Source organism: Phyllostomus hastatus, unplaced genomic scaffold (assembly GCF_019186645.2).
Source record: "Phyllostomus hastatus isolate PE091 unplaced genomic scaffold, TTU_PhHast_1.1 phas_contig_1021, whole genome shotgun sequence".
Taxonomy (NCBI): Eukaryota; Metazoa; Chordata; class Mammalia; order Chiroptera; family Phyllostomidae; genus Phyllostomus; species Phyllostomus hastatus.
The window spans coordinates 452,851-471,976 of record NW_025333505.1 but is presented as its reverse complement, the minus strand read 5'-3'; the positions used below and the strand labels follow the sequence as shown (position 1 = coordinate 471,976).

Below are 19,126 nucleotides of genomic sequence, written 5' to 3'. Positions count from 1 at the left end.
ACCTTGCCCTTTGACGCCTGTCCCTTTGTACCTGCTAAAGCCCCACCTGGGAAGCCCACAGCCGCCTCTCGTCCTCCTGGCTCTGCACCCCTGCACCCCTAGGTTGGGGTTCTCCATCTTCACTCAACCAAGGCCACGGATAGGGACGGGGGCGGGGCGGGGCGGGGGTGCTGGTCTGGGCCTCTGATACCGTCACGGAGCTTAACTTTCAACATTTGCTTTATTCCATCACAATGGCCAACCCCACCTTCCACCCCGAGTGTCCTCCTGTGCCCTGGGTCCTCTCTCCTCCGGCCATGTCCATGCTGAAGAGGTGGGGCTGCGCCCGCAGGTGGGCAGCCTCTCTGTGAGGCTGCACCTCGGGTCCTGGTGACCTGGGGAAGGCCCCTCGTCCCGAGGGCTGTGGAAAAGGCACGGCAACACCCGGTCCCACCGGCGCTGCGCCCGCGCGGACGGCTCAGAGGCTTGGCAGTCAGGCAGCAGCGACGGCCCGGGCAGGGTGCGGGGTGACGGGGAGAGACGAGCGCCGCAGCACCCCGACCAGCCACTCCTCGGACAGGGACACAGCAAAGGGCGGCTGCGTGTGATTCGGCAAAAAGGTTTCATAGTTTTAAATTAAGGAGAAGCATTCACACGGACGAGATTCAACTTATCTGCTCTGAGGAAATATATTAAAGAAAGTGGAAGGTAAAAAAAAAATCAAACCCCAAATAATGATAAAAATAGAAGTATCCTCTGTAAAAATCTGGGCTAATCTATCGACTCATTCGTTTCTATTCAGTATCAGAGTGTGCGGTGAAATAGCAGAGTATAAAAAATTAAAACAAAAAACAGTAACAAAAACAAAACTCGAGACACAGCCCTTGCGCTGACTGGGGCCAGCGGCTGGCTGGCCTCCGGCCGCCGGAGGCCACGGCGCATCCGGTCCCCCCCGCCGTCCGCAGACTCGGAGCCTAAAGCTCCTCCCTGGTCCTGCTCGGTGCCGTGGCGTGCTCCTCTACAAACTTGCTCAAGTGCTCCAGGTCTCTGTTTCCGTCCTCAAACTTAATTGGGTTCTTTTTGTCCCCACTGGGCGCAAAGTAGATGGTGGGGAACCCCTCGACTTTGTAGCGGTCGCTGGTGACGTCGTTGGCGGTGGCGTCCATCTTGGCGATGACCAGGCTCTTGTGGCCCTTGTACTTCTTGCCCAGGGCGGTGTACACGGGCTCCAGCTGCTTGCAGTGCCCGCACCAGGGCGCGTAGAACTCGATGAGGACGTCCTTCTTGGGGTCCATCACGATGGAGTCGAAGGTCTTCCCCACCACGACCTTGACCGGCCCCTTGTTGTTCTTGGGCACCGGCTGGGATTTGATGACCGGCTTCAGTTTTCCTGCCGGGGAAGCGAGCAGGGGAGGGATGTGAGTGACCCCGCAGGCTCTGCCTCCCACAGCCCACCCCCAGCTCCCTGGTCTCCTCAAACCCTACTTTCCCAGCCGCTGCAAAGGCCAGAGAGGGCGCAGGTGGTCCCACCCCAGGCCTGTGCAGTGAGGCTGCACAAGGGACATGCCCAGTGCGGGGGGCTCCAGGGAGAGCTGGTGCCCAGGCAGCAGAGCCTCGTGGGGAGAGGTGCCCAGCAGTGCAGTCCGGCAGGCAGGGAACCAGGGGTCTGCCCAAGACGTGGGCGCTGGGCCAGGGGCTCCCCCAGGCCGACAGAGACATCTGCGTGATGCCTAAAAGCAGGTCTCCACACGCACACAATGTCCCACAGACACCAGAAGCCTGTTTCAAATTTTTTAAAAATAAGGCTTCTTGACATTTCCAAAACACACCTGCCCTTTTTTCTATTACAAAGAAAAAGAGAAAAAGAAAGAAAAGAGAAAGCAAGCAGAAGAACTGGGACACTCCATCTCCACCCTCCCTGAGGTCCCTGGGAAAGCTCCAGAATCAGGCTGGGAACAAGCGATCGGATGGAAGAGGCGCCGAGTGCTGCGGCCAGGACCCCTGCGGCACCCCCCACAGCCCACCTCTTTTGAAGGCCATGACGAACTCGCGGAGGGCGTCCGAGTCGAACTCGTCGGGCTCCATGGCGAACCTGCGCCCGCCCTCGTCCAGCACAGCGGCGTTGACGTCCTCGCCGCTCTCGCTGAGCCCCAGGTCCTTCACCTCTGTGGCGAAGTCGTCCTCGTCCGCCACGGCAAAGGTGTACTCGGGGAAGTCCTTGGCCACCTCCAGCACTTTGCTCCGCCAGAACTGCGTGGCTGCAACGGGACGAAGGGCCGTGAGTCCCCGGGACGGAGGTTAAGAGTCTGTCCCTCAGACTCTGACACGGCTCTGGCTGAAAAACCCACCTGTGTGAGCAGGGGACCTTGGTCAAAAGCTCAGCCCACCCAAGAGGCCTATGCCGAGGGCCAGAAGGCCCTGCCTGCCTGGAGCACAGAAGGAAAATGACCCCGAAGCCACAAAGAAAACACACGGCCGGCCACCAACCCGCAAGGGCCCCTCACCAGCTCTGTAGTCGAAGCTGAAGTCCACGCTGTAGTACACGACCACCAGGGGGCGCCTTGAGTACCGCTTGGCCTCGTTGGAGGGCTTGCGGTGACCCACCAGGGGCAAGGTGTGCTTCAGCACGAAGTCCTTGATGGCCGAGCCCTCCGTGGAGCCCTGCAAAACAGCCGGGACAGGTGAGCGGCAGCAGCTGACAAACACGGGGCTCATCGAACACGCCCACCTGCTGCTGTCACTGTCACTGTCACTCAATAAAGGCGGGATGGGGCACAGGGGGCCACCGGAAGTGAGAAGCCCTGGGCCGTGTCTCTGGCCACCGCCCCCACCCAGTCCTCCACTGAACCTCAGGTGAGACTCTCGGGCGCTGCAGGAGCCCCAGGCCCTGTCCTCAGAACCTGGGCTCGCTGTGACGGCGGTCAGGAGCTGCGGGAGGAAGGCCCGGCTGCCAGAAGACCGCTGTTGCCACGGTGAACTGAGCATGTGCGCCCCCCGCCCCCCCCCCATCCTCCCCAGTCCCACCAGGACGCTTCGGAGATGCCAGGACCGCAGCAGTGCGGAGAGGTGTGGGGAGGCCCAAGTGCACACGGCTGGTGAGGGGAGAAACCACACGCCTGAGTTGACGGCCCACAGCACAGAGCGTGGTGCGGTCTCCGACAAGAGCGTGGGGCCAGAGCTTCGAGGCTGGGGCGGCGGCCTGATCTGTCACCGTCCCCGGAGATGGAGCTGTGTGGAGACTGGCTTAGACTGGCACCCAGGCGGCTCCCAGGGGCGGTGGATCAGCGGGAGGCAAGCCCAGCTCCGACATTCCTGCAGCACCTGGGACCAGCTGGGCGCTTGGGGACCCTGAGCCCAGGCTGTCGGGAGAGCTGACAGCCCCGAGGGGCGTACAGAGTGCCCTGACGCGGGGGCTCCCGAGGGCTCACACTAAGGAAAAACTTGAGCCAGGCTCTCCGGACCACAGCCACCCTGAGGTGGGGGGACGGCCACCAGGTCACACAGCTGAAGTGGCGGGCGCACACCACCCTCTCCACACAGAGCCCGGGCCCCACCTGACCGGGAACGTCAGGCAGGTGGCCCTGTGGCATTGAGGACGGAGCAGGGGACAAGGCAGCTGGGGTCTGGCCCCAGGGCACCGGGAGGGTGGGAGGGGAGGGGGCAGCTGGGGGCCTTGGGGCGTCACCTGAGGGTGACCTCAAGACTAACTGCCTCGGGCCTTGACCCAGACGCCTCAGGGTCTGCGCACAGATGGACGGCGCCGACCTTTCACCTCGCCTCACGTTACCTGTCCTGCCCTCGCCTGCCCTTTGCCCTGATGTCTAAGCCCACGTTTTCCAAACACTGCTTGTTACTGTATTGCGTGAATTTTCGCAAAGTGGCCTTATATGGCATCTGGAACAGAGGTCGTGCATAAATAACACCAGTCCGTTTAAAGTCTAAAAATGCAGGCGGAAGGGAAAAGGCCAAGTGGCAGTGACACTACGTCGGACTGGGTCCTAACCTTTCTGAGGGCAAGGACGTCTTACGTCTTCAAGAATCTGTCAGAAGCTACAGGCCCCCCCACCCCCGCCCACCCGGCTCACCGGGGCCCCTCTTTGGATGGAGACTTGGGGAAGGAGCAAGGGCACTGAGGGCTGGGGTGTTGGGCGGGTCAGGGCTGCCTCCAAGGTCGGCTGCCTCCAAGGTTGCCTGCTCCCTGTCATGAGGACAGACTAGAAGTGGCATGGCGGCTCCCTGCGGTACACACCAGGGGACCCCAACCACACCACTTCCTCCAGGTCCCCGGGGGCCCTGCGGGTCAGGGCCTGAGGGGCAGCCTGGCCCAGGAAGGGGCACGTGCACCCTCTCTCCTCAGCTGCTTCTAACTAACTGGCTGTGGGCCCTGGCGGAGGCAGTCACCTCTCCGCACCCGAGTCTCTTCCACACCGAGGATCTGCTCACCTGAGCGCTCGGAACACTGAGCCGGGCGCTCCCTCTCCAGCTCAGAGTGGGGTGGGAGGGGAAGGAAAGGCCAAGTGCAGCAGCCACGCTGCAGGACCCAGGCCAGCCAGGCCAGCCCCACGGAGTGGGGGGGCCCCTGAGGGAGGCCGAGAGAGGTATGAGGAGTGGAGCCCTCCCGGGGGCCAGGGTCCTGCACCTGTGGGTGGGAGCGCTGCCCCCTGAACCCCGACCAGGAGCCTCCCTGCGGGCTGGGCCCAGGACCGGAGCCTTGGTGGGGGAGGGAAACCTCCACTTGCAAACCCCCCCACGCAGTGGCACCACCACGGTCCTCCTGCCAATCAGACGCCCAGGGGCTGGCTCTTCCGAGGGCCCATGGAGGCCGAGCGCCCTGGCCCACCTGGATGTCCATCGAGGTGCTCTCGGCTTCGTATTTGGACTGGAATTTCTCAGGCTGCATCATGACCAGATTGCCAGGGGAGACCTTCAAGAACTTCGCTATTTCGGAGCTGAAAGTGTGGTAGAATTTGTAATCTTCTCTCAGGTTGTTAGCTGAAAAATGAACAGAATGGTAAATACACAAGTTATTACATTGCTTAAGTGATCCAGATTTAACTCCTGGCCCGCACCGACCAGAGCAAGTGCCCAAAAAACAGTGTGATGACCACCGTGAGGCCCGTGCGGACAACGCCTCGAGCTTAAATGCTGGGTTTTAAAACTGAGTACAGGCCTGCCCTAGCCGAGGGCCTCAGCTGGTTAGAGCACCATCCTGATACGCCAAGGTCGCGGGTTCGATCCCAGGTTGGCGCACATACAACAATCAACCAATGAATGAATAAGTACAATAAATCAATGTTTCTCTCTCTCCTCTCTTCCTTCCTTGCTCTCTAAAATCAACTATTTAAAAAAAAAAAAAAAACCTTTGTACAGGCCTAACACCTTAAAACCCGTATCTCACAACCTGTAAAAAATGTTTATCACACTGAATGTGCACTTGGCGCTCACCCATCAGGTGTCCGGCCGACTGACTGCCGTCTCCGACGCTGGAAAGCGCACGACCCCGGACGGCCTGCTGCCAGGCGGCAGCGAGCGTGTCCCCTGCTGTGTGCGCACGGCGAGTTAGCCCCCACGCAGCACCCTCCCAGGGCCTGGGGCTCCCCTCCTCGAGGTGGCAGGGCCCCGAGTGTGGCTCCTTTACTGCACACGCTGTATTTAAGTCCTGCCACCCTCCTGAGGTAAGCCCCGACGGGCACTCTCGCTCTAGAAAGGGCCAGGCAGTGAACGCCCTAGGCTGTGCGGCCACACGGCCACAAACACTCGGCTGCGTGCTCACGTGTGGAATCGGCTGGACCACGTGTGAACGAGTGAGTGCGGCCGTGCTCCAAAAAAGCCACCAGACCAGGCAGGGCCGGTGTGTCGCCCCTGCCCTTCGGTGTGGCAACCTTCGAGGTGGACGGGACCACGTCAGTGGGCAGGAGAAGAAGTGGGCCGATCAGGCCCTGCCTGTGGCCGGCCACATGCTCGGGTCTGATACCAAACCCCCCCTTCCGGTGAAGAGCCGCCCTTACAGAGGGGGCTGGCTTTGGGAAGGGGATCCTGGCAGGCGAGGGAGAGCGACAATGAACTTGGGTGAACTCGACTGTGCCCTCCCAGCTCTGTGTTCCCTCAGGGCCACAGGGAGCCAGCCTCCAGCCGCTGGCCCGTGCGAACACAGAGCCTGTCCCCACAGGTGCTACGGTGGTGCATCGAGCCACCCCAAGGTCGACGCCCAGAGCCATAACGCAGAAGCAGCAGGCCCCCAGGCGGCGTGCCCCCCAGCGCAGAGGGCCAGGCTCACCGGCATCCTGGTACAGCTGGTAGGCCGGGTCACTCTCCGCCTGGAAGACCCCGATGATGATGACATCGTCTCCGTCTTTCAGGAACCCCTGGACCTGCTTCAGGGCTGGAACCTCCTTGGAGGGCGGCCCGGACTGCTCGATCATGTAGTCCACGATCCCTGGGGGCGGAGCATCGGCCTGACCAGGGGCTGGGGCTCCGGGGCGCTCTGCCCGCCGCCCGCCTGCCCAAGCCGAGGCGCTGGCCCGCCCCGGCCCCCACCCCAGCTGGAAGGCAGCGGCCCTACCATATTTCTCCCTCGGGCCGTTGTACTCGAAGGGCTTTCCCTTGCGGAAGATCTTCAGCGTGGGGTAGCCGGAGACATCGAACCTCTTGGCCAGGTCCGTTTCCGCGGTGGCGTCGACCTTCGCCAGGGGGATTGGGGGAGAGCGCTTGCTCAGCTCCTTGGCGGCCTTCTCGTACTCCGGGGCCAGCTTCTTGCAGTGCCCGCACCTGCCCGGGGAAGCCGCTCTGTCAGGGGCCTGTCCCGGCCCGGATGCGGCCTCCCAGCGACACAGGGTTTCCGAACAACCCGGTGAGGCCCTGCCAACCCCCGCACGTCTGCCGCTGAGGGCACCAAGCCAGGCCCCCGCGAGAGCCAGCACGGCATGGCCTCCCCCCACTCAGCAGCCCCACTCTGCCCTTTGTGCAAGGTGGAACGCTGCACCCACCGGGCTCTCCGCCCCCTCTGCCACCCCACCCAGTGCCAGCAGGGTGCCCCATACAGGAACCAACGCACATCTGAGGGACTCGAGACCCACACCATCTCACCATGGGGCATAAAACTCCACCAGGATGATGTCTGCATCGTTCACCACCTCATCGAAGTTGTCTTTGGTCAGCACAAGCGTGACTTCTGGGGGCGGCGTCCAGTTGGGCTGGGAGACCTCTTTGACCTTGGCAATAATTTCTGAAAGAGACGCCATGAGACTGAGCACAGGCAGACCCTCCCTCGACACCCCGAGACCAGCCCGACGAACGAGGCTCCGTCCTCCCCAGACTATGGCGCTGACTGCACGCGAGTCCCGGGAGGTCTCGTCCGTGCTCTGACCACATGTGCTGATTAACCGTTTGGGGGGCGCCCCCCTAACACGTATGCATCCAGCACTAGCGCATTGTAGCATCATAAAACACGCACAAGCTGAGAAAAATGAAGAGAGCGGCAGCTTCCACACCACTCAGGCTGCATCGGTGCCACGTTAGAAAGAGGCCCATTTGCAGCTGGAATGTCTTCCCATATACTGAAAGGTTGCAGGTTCGATTCCCAGTCAGGGCATGTACAGAAGGAGACCACTGATGTCTCTCTCTCTCTCCCTTCCCCTCTCTCCAAGTCACCAGACATATCCTTGGGTGAGGACTGGAAACGAAAAAGGGCCCCTATGTGGCCTGGGTCCCCAGAGATGAAGTCAATGACGGAAGTGGGACCCAGAGCATATTCTCACCAAGCATCTTCCAAGCGGTTCTCAGGAGCAGCGGAAGCAAACTGTTCACACTTCCTTTTCTTTTCTTTTGGCTGTGGAGTCCACGAAGGACCGCGTGAGAGCCGCTGCCACCCAGCACACACTCTCAGACCGGAAGGTGCGCTCACAGCAAGAACCGCCTGCCCTGTCCACGCCCAGAGCCTGCGTCTGTCGCCACAGGGAGGCCCGGTCATTAATTAAAACGCACTCACAGGGCTGGGGCCCAGGGAGCCCCCTTGGCAAACACTGCTCTCAAGAGCCCCAGCTGGACCACCCCTCTAGTCAAACACTGAGCACACAACTCCAAATACAGGAGCCTATTTATTTTCTGGCAATACAGCACACTATTGCCAGCCCACTTTTATTTACTTATTTTTATTTTTTTTAATATTTCATTTATTTATTTTTAGAGAGGGAAGGGAGGGAGAGAGAGAGAGAGAGAGAGAGAGAGAGAGAGAGAAACATCAATGTGCGGTTGCTGGGGGTTATGGCCTGCAACCCAGGCATGTACCCCGGCTGGGAATCGAACCTGGGCCACTTTGGTTCCCAGCCCGCGCTCAATCCACTGAGCTACGCCAGCCAGGGCGCCAGCCCACTTTTAGATTGAGTCCCTTGCAAACCAACCTGACTAAGACACGTTTGTTAAGTAAAAACAAGAGGGTACAGATGGCATTGAAGATATGCTAACAGCCCTGGCTGGTGTGGCTCAGTGGATTGAGCGCTGGCCGTGGAATCAAAGGGTTGCTGGTTCGATTCCCACTCAGAGGACATGCCTGGGTTGTGGGCCAGGTCCCCAGCGAGACAGGCACACGCACTGATGTTTCTTTCCCTCTCTCCCTCCTTTCCCTTCTCTAATTAAAAGAAAAAGAGAGAGATGCTAATAATTGTGCAAACACACATAGACACACACACACACAGACACATCGGCGTGGATGTGCACAAAGTATCTCTGAAGCACAAGGACAAACCTGCTGCAGCAGCCACCTTCCTGCCAGGCAGCCAGATAACCAGCCAGGGCGGGGAGTGGCCCACGAAACACGCGCTCTCATTGGCAGACAAAGCGGTGTGTGCAACTAAGCACAAATAAATGGGTGCCAGCGCCCCACAGTGGCGGGCGGGCTCAGTGTCAAAGGGTCTCAGGACAGACTTGCGCCACTTGAGGGGAAGGCCCTGGTCCAGGACCCAGGACCCAGGGCCAGCACGTGGCCGAGAGCGCAAACCCTGCCCAGTGCTACCGCCGCTGTGCCACCCTGGGAAGGGGGACGGAGTGCAGTTGTTTAGACGTGACTTGAAGAGACAGGCTCTTCCGGAAGGACACCACAATTTTATCTGTTTGTTCATGCAATAAAGTGACTCAGTGCTTAGCGGGAGCAGGCAGGGTCCCCAGGCCTGGCTTTAGAGAGCCACTGGGCTGGCTCCCCACACCTCAGGTCCCGAGGTGGGGTTCAGGTCTGAAGCCTCAGCACTCAGGCGCTTGGGAGAGATGCGAGTGACTGAGCCTGACCGGGAACTACTGAGCAGGGGACTCTGGGCACGGGGCTCTGCGATGTCTTCACGACTCTGCCCTGATGCCAGCTGCACATCAAGAGCCATGGCTCTGGAGAATCAATTTTCAACCTTTTTTGTCCCACGGCACCTACACTAGTGAAATTCTGCGGCACACCAAAAAGTATATATTTTTTGCCAATCCGATCCAAAAAACAAACAAACAAAAAAAGGTGTAATTTTGATTCATTCACACTGGGTGACTATTGTTGTGTTGGCGGTTGTCATTTTTTAATTTGACTGTCTAAGGGAAAACAGGTCAGTGCCCCTGACTAAACAGTCAGGTACTGACTGTGCTGTGGCACACTGGTTGAAAACTGCAGCTCTAGCTGTGGCTAGTGTGGCTCGGTGAATTGAGTGCCAGCCTACAAACCACAAGGTCACCGGTTCGATTCCCAGTCAGGGCACTTGCCTGGGCTATAGGCCAGGTCGCCACTTGGGGGTGTGCTACAGGCAACCAATCAATGTTTCTCTCCCTCTCTTTCTCCCTCCCTTCCCCTCTAAAAATAAAATAAAATAAAAATTGCAGCTCTAGAACACCAACGAGAAGCTCCACCTCTTGTAAGATACCCTTCCCATGTAAAGACAAGGTTATTTTTATCTCCGTCACCTTGACCATCCCAGCAAGGAGCATCCCCAGAAGCCGGTGACCCCCCAGAGGTCACTCCCAGTCCTATCTATTACCCAAACTCCCTCCCCGGGGGGAGTGAGGCCCGGCCGGCTCTTCCAGCAGCTAGGCACCGCTCACCTTCCTGGGTCCTAGAGCCCTCGTAGTCGACAGCCTGCCCCTTCTTGAGGATCTTGATGGTGGGGTAGCCGCTCACGTCAAACCTGCTGGCCAGCGCCGACTCTGAGGTCGCATCAATCTTAGCGACGGGGATGGGAGGGTCATTCTCCTTCAAGGTACTGGCGATTTTTTCATACTCTGGAGCAAACTGCTTGCAGTGTCCGCACCTAAGAGTTAGGTTTGGGGAAGGAAAAGCAGGTTAACGGTGCCCGTGGGGGCTTAACTCCAGCCACGCACACAAAAACGGGGCATCGGGACGGGCGAGGTCTGTAGTTGAGAGCAGACGTGACGGGGGGCGGGGCCCAGGTGGCTGGAAGTCACACAGGTCTGGGTTCGACCTGGGTTCGACCCGCTCTGTTTGGGCACATTCTTTCAGTGTCTCTGAGCCTTGTTTTCTCATCCACACGTTTCTCAGGGTTCAGTCCACAGACCCCTTGCGAAGGGCCTGTGAGGTGAAACTCGACAAAACCTTTTTTTGTGTGTCCTGGCTGGTGTGGCTCAGTGGATTTCACGCTGGCCTGTGAACCAAAGGGTCGCTGGTTTGATTCCCAGTCAGGGCACAGGTCTGGGTTACGGGCCAGGTCCCCAGTAGAGGGTATGTGAGAGGCAACTACAAATTGCTGTTTCTCTCCCTCTCTTTCTCCCTCCCTTCCCTTCTCTAAAAATAAACAAAATCTTTTAAAAACTCCAAACAAACATTTTTTGTCTTTTTCACTCATTCTCTTAGAAGCGTACAGTGGAGTTTTCCAGAAGCTACGACGACTCACAGCGACATCAACATTCTGATGATGATGGGTCACTGTTACACAAAAATAAGTACTTCTTAAACTTCTCAGTTTTAATTTCTAATGTGCTAAGTACTGATAAACATGATCCACATGAAAGCTATTTGGGGTCCACAAATTTTAAGTGTTAAGGGATCCCAAGGCTAAAAAGTTTGAGAACTGTCCTGGCTGGGTGGTTCAGTGGGTTAGAGCGCCGTCCGATGCACCAAGGTTGTGGGTTGGATCCCCAGGCAGGGCACATGCAAGAATCAACCAATGAATGCCTAAATGAAGTGGAACGCCAAATCGGTATTTCCCTCCCCCTCTCTCTCCCCACCGCCTCAATAAATTTTTTAAAAAATTAAGTTTGCCCTGGCCAGTATGGCTCAGTAGGTTGGGCATTTTCTTGTACCAGGGGTGTCCAACCTTTTGGCGTCTCTGGGTCACACTGGAAGAAGAGCTGTCTTGGGCCACACATTAAACACACAAACACTAATGAAAACTGTAGAGCAAAAAAACCCCAAAAAATAAAACACAAAAAACAAACAAACAAACAAAAAACCCCAAAACCAAAAAAAGGGTTTAAGTAAATTGACAGTTTTGTGTTGGGCCACATTCATCGCCATCTTGGGCTGGACATCCTCGCACAGAAACTGAAAGGTTGTGGTTCGATTTCCGGTCAGGGCACGTGCCTAGGCTGTGGATTCAGTCCCTGGTCAGGGCGTGTGGGAGAGGCAACTGATCCATGATTCTCTCTCACACAGATGTTTCTTTCCTTCTCTTTCTCCCTCCCTTCCCCTCTCTCTAAAAATAATAATAAAAAATTCCTTTAGAACACCGCATACTATGCTTGAACATCGAGCACCAGATACATATGTATATTTTGACTACTATGTCTCCAAAGTGAAGCAGGGGGTGGGGGAAGGGGAAAGAAGGGATTGTGAGACACAGAGGAGAGCTGGCGGGAGGAGCACACGGGTGGCCACCAGAGCGTGCACTGCAGTGTGAGGGTAGGAGACAGGGGAGGGGGCAGGGCGTCTGCCTCTGGGGACACGCATCAGGGCAGCCACCCCACCTCTGCAGGAGGGAGGTGGGTGGCCTTGAGACGGGCCAGATACCTGTCACCAACGCAGGTTTCCGTACCACCACAGCTCATGAAATGCCACCCCCTTCCCCAGCTGTCACTCTCAGAGGACAAGCTCCTATTTTAAATCACCGGGGACTGCTTCTGTAAGTGCTGGCTCACAGGATGCTTGATGCAAACTGGCTGAGGTCCTGGCGGCCCTGCACCTGGGGCCTACGCCCCTGCGCCCGGCCACCCCCGCCCTGCTGGGGTCAGGGGTGCAGGTCCTCACCACGGGGCGTAGAACTCCAGCAGCACCGTGTCTTTGTCAGCCACAAAGTTATCGAAGTTGGCGTCGTTTAGGACCAAGACTCCGTTTTCTTCCTTAACTTCCAAGTCATCCTCCTCCTCATCATCTTCCTCCTCCTCTTCTTCCTCCTCAATGGCGTCTTCTTTATTAGAATCTGAGTGCAAAACACCCAGACCGGTTAGGAAACTGGCTGACTCTCCTCGAAAATGTTCCTGTAACCTCAACCCTGCAAACCGTGTCACAAGTCCTGAGTGCTCCCTGGGGGCCACCACCAGACACGGTGGTGACGCCCAGACTTGCCACCCCGGAACTTCTGCTCTAAGTTTGTGCACTGGGTGGCTGCGCCACGGTTAAGAAATGTCTGAAAACCAGACCTAGAATTTAAAGTCTAAGTGCCCCCCGGGAGCGCCCCCCCCAGGTCACACCCACCCGCCGCCCTGCAGGCCTCCTGCCCGAACACAGAGAACCCGGCGTCAGCCCCATGTGCTCTGCACTGAGATCTGACCCGAGAACCCCCAGCGCCCCCCTGCGGTCTTCCCAGGCCGCGCCCTGTCACCAGGCTCAGCTCAGCCCCGCTCCGCACTTCAGAAACACCTCCCGCCGCGTGGTCCCCACCGGCCGAGCTCCAGGGTAAGGTTCACTTTCACTGACGCGCTTCCTGCCTGGAGCAAACAAACCCTCTTCCCAGAACTGAGAATCCAAGCACGTCTCACGATCAAGGTCCAGGTGAAATTTTTTTTCGGAACTACGGACACCAGGCACCGTGGGACTGCGGTTCTCATTCCCCAGGACCTTCTCAGCTTTGCTCACACCGGCAAGGGCTTCAGGAGCCCCTGAAGCCGGGGCGGCTGGTGCGAGGGTTTCATTAACCCGAAGCCAGAACATTTCCAGGGGCCAATCAGTCGTGTCTGGAGGTGCTTCCCAGGGGATGACGCGAGGCTGACAGTTACCAAGTCTGGGGCTGAGGGGGAGGTCGGGGCATGAAAACCTGCTCTGGGGACCCCGGAACCCCTGGACCAGCCCCAGCCCCACCCCCAACCACTCCCCCCCCCCACCTACTTCAGGGCTGGCCCTGCAGCAGCTCAGGGGGGCCAGGGAACTGGTCTGGGGGTCGGGGTGGGGGCAGCTTTGCTCCTTATCATTAAAACTGAGCACTCTGCAGAGAGGTCACCTAAAGCAAATGAAACCCCCACCCCTCCGGCCACTTTCCTCACCCATGGCTCTTTGAACCCCTCACTGCTTTTTCCTGACTCTTGCATCCCTTTGCAGGGGGAGGGAGAAACAGCTCTGCACCCCCAGAGAAAACCCACCCACCTGAGAGGAACGAACCAAGCAGGTGCCGTGTTTCTTGGGACCAGATCCCTGCCCTGCCCTCAGCCTTCCTCCCGGCCCAGCCCCTGTACTCAGGGCTGCAGCCCTCCAACACCCCTTCCCCGGCCCCCTACCACTCCCCTCCTCCACGCAGGAACCCTGTGGGCTGGACGGGCCTGCAGAGGCTCCAGGGCCCCAGCACTGTCATCGGGCAGCACCAAGAACAAGGCTTCCCAGATGGGCAGGACGGGGGATGCTGGGGAAGACAACCTCACTCGCAAGTCCTACCCAAACGACCTGCCTGAGGGCTACAAAGCTGGGGGCTGGACGGTGTGATGGGGGGGGGCGTCCCTGCTCCAGCTGGGGCACCTAGGAGGCGCTGTCCACCCTGGCCCGGATCTGGATGCTCACTTGGGCTGGATGGCCGCTGCGGCCAGCTGGGTGGGACTCGTGGGCCGTGCACACACGTGCACTCTCTCTGCCTGGCTGCTCTGCCCAGTCGGATCTACCTGCAGAATCCAATGTGCTTGCAGGGCGATGGAAAGACTGGAGAAAGGGGGGACAGAAAGCATGGGGAACTCAGCCAGGGGAGGGAGAGGGGCCTCGCAGTCCACCCAGCACACGGGGATAAGGAGAATTTTACAAAAAGGAAGAGCAAAGCTCCTTTACACACGCTCGGCCTGACGTGGTCCGTGAGCACTAGTGGTGGTGGGGGGGCTGTCCTGATGAAACGGGCATCCGCGAGTTACCACGGGCCAGAGCTAAGGGCCGCTCATTTCTTCATAAGGACCGATTCCTCTGCCGTTTGAGAAAGTGCTGGCTCTATATTCCTACCTACTAGAAACCCACACTTCCCTGCAAAGGAAGCTCCCACATTTTTGTGGGGAGACCATTCTTCAAGGGGCTTCCCTTTCAAAGTTGGGTGTTCTTAGCCTTCCGGTCAAGATGGAGGCACAGGTAAACACGGCTCGCCTCCTCGCACGACCACAGCAAAAATTACAACTACACTACAGAACTATTGCCCAGAATTGTCAGAAAATCGAGCTCTCTAGGAAGTCTGACAACCAAAGAATTAAGAAGCCACATTCATTTAGACAGGTAGGAAGGAGGGGCAGAGACTTGGAAGGGGCTGGTCTCACATAAAAACCAGGAGCGGTATCTTGGGAATGAGGGATCCCACCCCCACACCAGACCACGCAGCCCAGGGTTCCAGTGCCAGGAAGGTAAGTCCCCATAACTTCTGGCTGTAAAAACCAGTGGGGGGTGGAGCAGCGGTGGAAGAAGCTGTGGGATTCTCGGACGTCTGCTCTTAAAGGGCCTGGAACAGACTCAGGACTTACTCGGACTCACAGGCTGTGGGCTCCAGCACCAGGGCAGCGGCTGGAAGGGTGCCAGGGGCATATGGGGGCACAAGGGTGACGGGACCCTCCCAAACAAAACTCTACAGAGGCCAGAGAGCAGCGACTGTTCCTTTTCAGAGCCCTCCCCCACCTCACAGCCACAGAGCGGCAGGTCCACACCTGAGGCTGCAGCGACAGGCTGCCTCGCCCTGGCAATCACCTAAGGCTCTGCCCCATCCAACTTAGGTTGTGTTTTTCTACATTAGACCATGCTGCTAAGAAAGGGGGTCAAGGCACATCTACCTAACACAGAGCAACAAACACAGGGAGGCTGCCAAAAGGAGGAGACAAAGACGTGTGACCCAAATGAAAGGAGAGATCAAACTTTCAGAATAAGAACTCAACAAAATGGAGATAAGCAATCTATAAGATGCAGCGTTCAAAACACTGGTTATAAGGATGCTCGAGAAACTCATTAGGTATTTCAACAGCATAAAAAAGACCCAGGAGGACATGAAGGTCACACTAAGTGCAATAAAGAAAAATTTACAGGGAATCAACAGTGGAGGGGAGGAAAATGAGAATTGAATCAATGATTTGGAAGGTAAGAAAGAAAAAACATTCAGTCAGAACAGCAAGAAGAAAAAAAGAATCCAAACAAACGAGGACAGTGTAAGGAGCTCCTGGGACAACTTCAAGCACACCAACATTCGAATCATAGGGGTCTCAGAAGGAAAAGAGAAAGAACAAGAAATTGAAAACTTATTTGAAAAAATAATAAAAGAAAACGTCCCTAACTTGGCGAAGGAAGTAGCCATGCAAGTCCAGGAAGCACAGAGTCCCAAACAAGATGGACACAGAGAGGACCACACCAAGACACGTCACAATTAAGATGCCAAAGGTTAAAGAGAATCTTAAAAACAGCAAGAGAGAAGTAGACTGTTATCTACAAAGGAGTCCCATAAGACTGTCAGCTGATTTCTCAAAAGAAACTCTGCAGGCCAGAAGGGACTGGCGAGAAGTACTCAAAGTGATGAAAAGCAAGGACTTACAACCCAGATTACTCTGCCCAGCAAAGACATCAATCAGAATTGAAGGGCAGATAAAGTTCCCAGATAAGGTAAAGCTAAAGCAGTTCATCACCTCCAAGCCATTATTTTATGAAATGTTAAAAAGACTTATTTAAGAAAAAGATGAAAACTATAAACATTAAAGTGGCGATAAATTCACAACTATCAACAACTGAATCTAAAAAACAAACTAAGCAAACGACCAGAACAGGAATACAATCACAGATATGGCGATCATTCGAATGGTTACCAGTTGGGAGAGGAAAGAGAGAGAATGGGGGAGAAGGTGGAGAAGGTGCAGGGTTAAGTACAAATCAGTAGGTACAGAATAGGCAGGGGGACCTTGAGAACAGTACAGGAAATGGAGAAGCCAAAGAACTCACATGTGACATCCATGGACATGAACTAAGTGGGGGACTGCTGGAGGGAAGGGGGGTGCTGGGTGGAGGAGGGCAAAGGGAAAAATCGGGACAACTGTAATAGCATAATCAATACAATATATATGTTTTTAAAAAGGTGGGAACAGAAAACAGAATAAAGTTGGATGTTCTTGGATAGAAACACACCTATACCTTTCCAGCACCTTCCAGAAGGGTACCATCTTCCTCAGCATGAGGCCAAAGCAGCTCAGGTAAGGGGGATGGGGACGTATATTAGAGAATCTGGTAACTATTTTCCTTCCACTTACTTTCAAAGAATCTAAACCAATCCCAAATAAGAGCAGGCATCAAAATATTTTCCTTCACTCTGGTGGCTGGAAAGACACCAAAGAGTATCTTCTAACTTCTAATCTGCGACAGGAGAGCCCTGCAAACGGAGGCTAAGTCATCAGAGCGGACGCTGTTTAGTGTCCACATTCTTGGGGGACATTTAGAGCCCAGGCACTACTGCGCTGTCTGAACCTACAATGTAGGAAGCAGACAAGCACAACCGAAAGCCCTATGGACTCGGAACGTCAGGGGCAGAGGAAAGCGCGGCCCCAGACTACATCCACAGGAAAAGTCTTATCCGCGGCAGGCACCGAAAGGGAAGGGCCAGGGATGCCCAAAGGATGGGAGAGAGTCCAGATAAAGGCTAGAAGCGCCGCGCCACCCCACCCCAGAGGACGACTGTGGGAGACCCTGCCTTGGCCACGACAACCCAGAGTTCCTGGGCTCACCCCAGAGGCAACTGCCTCCCAGGGCCCCCACTGCTTCAGTGACCTGTGACCTAAATGATAAACGTGCTGGTTATTAGTAGCCCTTGATGTCCAAGTGGTTTTTAACTTTCAGCTACATTCCAAACAGTGTCCTCCATCCCCACTGGTCCTCAAACTTAAATGCGCCTCCCGAAGTTTATTCCACCTACGAACCATGAAGAACTTGTTTAAAATGCCCCCAGCGACACACCCCCACCCCCGCCACTTCTGCTTCTGTATATTTTGGGACTCTGTGTTTAAATAAGCATCTGATGATTTGGGTAAAGGTCCCAAGTCACACTTGTAAGGCCACACTTCTATCTAGTCCCTTTAGGCAAGCATTTTTTTCCACTAGGCACTGGCTTTTACTTCATTTTCTTTTTGGGTAAAGCTTCTTGATTCAGTGACCCCAGAGAAGTTACTCAATCTGCTTGAAAGAGCATAAAGTTCACATTTTCCTACTCACTAATATTTGAAAAGGGGTGTTATTATATTGCAACAAACTCACTAGGGAAACTCACTAGGGAGAAAAAAAGAAAAAAAACTAGTCATCAGGAGAAAGCCCAGCAAGGAGGAAAGCTGAAACCAGTAACAGGATGCCCTGTTCTCTAGGAGTAGCTTTCTTTTCGTGCCTTGCGCGTTCTAATTCTCAAAGTCCTCTTATCCACTTGTTCTGAGCTGGCTGATTTCAAAGCAGAGTGCAGGACCAATGACTAGTAGCAGCCCTACGCTCGTGCGAGGGCGGGCGCTTCTCGGGCAGCGACTACACCCCTCATTCTAGACTCCCGGAACCCAGAAGCAGTGACTGGCACGTACTAGGTGCTCAATAAATGCTCCCTGAGGCACTGGTATCCTCGGATTTCAAAAGATGCAAACCAAGCCATCCCTTTATCCCTCAGATCAGAACCCTTGGGGTACTTATTTCCAAATCTACATTTTTTAAAAAGTAAAATGCTAGTTGACCGCGGCTCCCCAGCCTCCTATGAATTCTATTTGAAAATCAGTGGCTCCGTCTCCTTCACACTCCCTGGGCGCGTTCTCCTGGAAATTTTAAACAATTCCCTAACTCTTCTCCTCGGGAACCTGGACCTCAGGAAAATCTGAGCAGAATCAGAACGAAGGAGCCAATTGAACAGAAGCCACTTTGCACCCCGTCCGGTCCAAGCCTCCGTGGCAGGGGGCTTGCAAAGAGGCCCCGCAGCGCCGGCCCCTTCACGGTGCTGCTCTCCAGAAATCTATGCGATGCTGGCCACCTGCCACCGCCCCTTAAACTCCAGCAAGTTAGCGCCGGCATCAGTCCCGGAGAGGCTCCGCGCGGAACCCACCGGTCCCAGGTCGCACCCATCCCTGGTGCCGCGCCGCGCTCTCCAGCCCGCAGGCCCGGCCCACCGCCCAGCCGCTCACCTCCGTCCTCTTCCCCGGCCTTCGCCACGGCCAGCAGCTGCGTCAGCGCCAGGAGCAGGACCAGCAGGCAAGCTTTCCCGGGCCTCATCACCGCGGTACGAGTGCTGCCTCCAGTCGCCAGCGGCTGCTGAGCTACCTGGACCTGGGGGGGTCTGGTCTGGCGGTCGAAACGCAGGAGACCCAAAGCAACCCCCCCAGGAAGTCCTCGCAGGTGATTGGCTGGGGGCAAGGGAAGCCGAGGGCCGGCCAATCGCAGCCGGATCAGAGACCCGAGCCGAGTGAGCTTCGCTGCGCGTCCGTGCACAGTCGCACCGCCCTCCTCCCCAGCCTCCCCCGCGCGCCCGCGACTCGAGCGTTTAAAGCTCCGAGTCCTAACGTGAGGTGCCCCCTTCTGATTGGCCGTGCCGCGACCACCAATCAGCAGCTGCCACTCGGTTTTCCCGGAGCGCACAGGCTGAACGAGGGAGAGAGGGAGAACAAAGGCGGCAAGCCAGAGCCAGAGAGGCGGGGTCGTTGTTGCGATTGGCCGGCGGCGAGGTGGGCGGGGCCTATAAAACGGCGCAGGGCGGAGCTCGTGCAAGGCGGCAGAGCTTGGCAGGAA

The 19,126-nt window shown here is 56.6% G+C and overlaps 1 protein-coding gene across 1 annotated transcript; it reads right to left on the bottom strand.

The window, feature by feature from the left end:
- Positions 1–201: 201 nt before the first annotated feature.
- Positions 202–18,866, bottom strand: PDIA4 (protein disulfide isomerase family A member 4). Its single transcript, XM_045834038.1, has 10 exons — positions 18,526–18,866; positions 12,206–12,377; positions 10,048–10,253; positions 7,066–7,204; positions 6,542–6,747; positions 6,257–6,415; positions 4,820–4,971; positions 2,484–2,640; positions 2,004–2,237; positions 202–1,369 (listed from the first exon to the last, which is right to left on the bottom strand). Exons 1-10 carry the CDS (start codon positions 18,611–18,613, stop codon positions 954–956), a joined length of 1,929 nt encoding a protein of 642 aa, XP_045689994.1. The 5' UTR covers positions 18,614–18,866; the 3' UTR covers positions 202–953.
- Positions 18,867–19,126: the final 260 nt, after the last annotated feature.

Bases quoted from the DNA above. Each gene is read 5' to 3' on its own strand.
- PDIA4 (XM_045834038.1), bottom strand. From the start codon at position 18,613: ATGAGGCCCGGGAAAGCTTGCCTGCTGGTCCTGCTCCTGGCGCTGACG. The intron at 2,641-4,819 runs GTGGGCCAGGGC...GCTGTTTTGCAG, and splicing joins GCACCTCGATGGACATCCAG to GGCTCCACGGAGGGCTCGGC. The intron at 1,370-2,003 runs GTGGGCTGTGGG...CTTCCCCGGCAG, and splicing joins CGTCATGGCCTTCAAAAGAG to GAAAACTGAAGCCGGTCATC.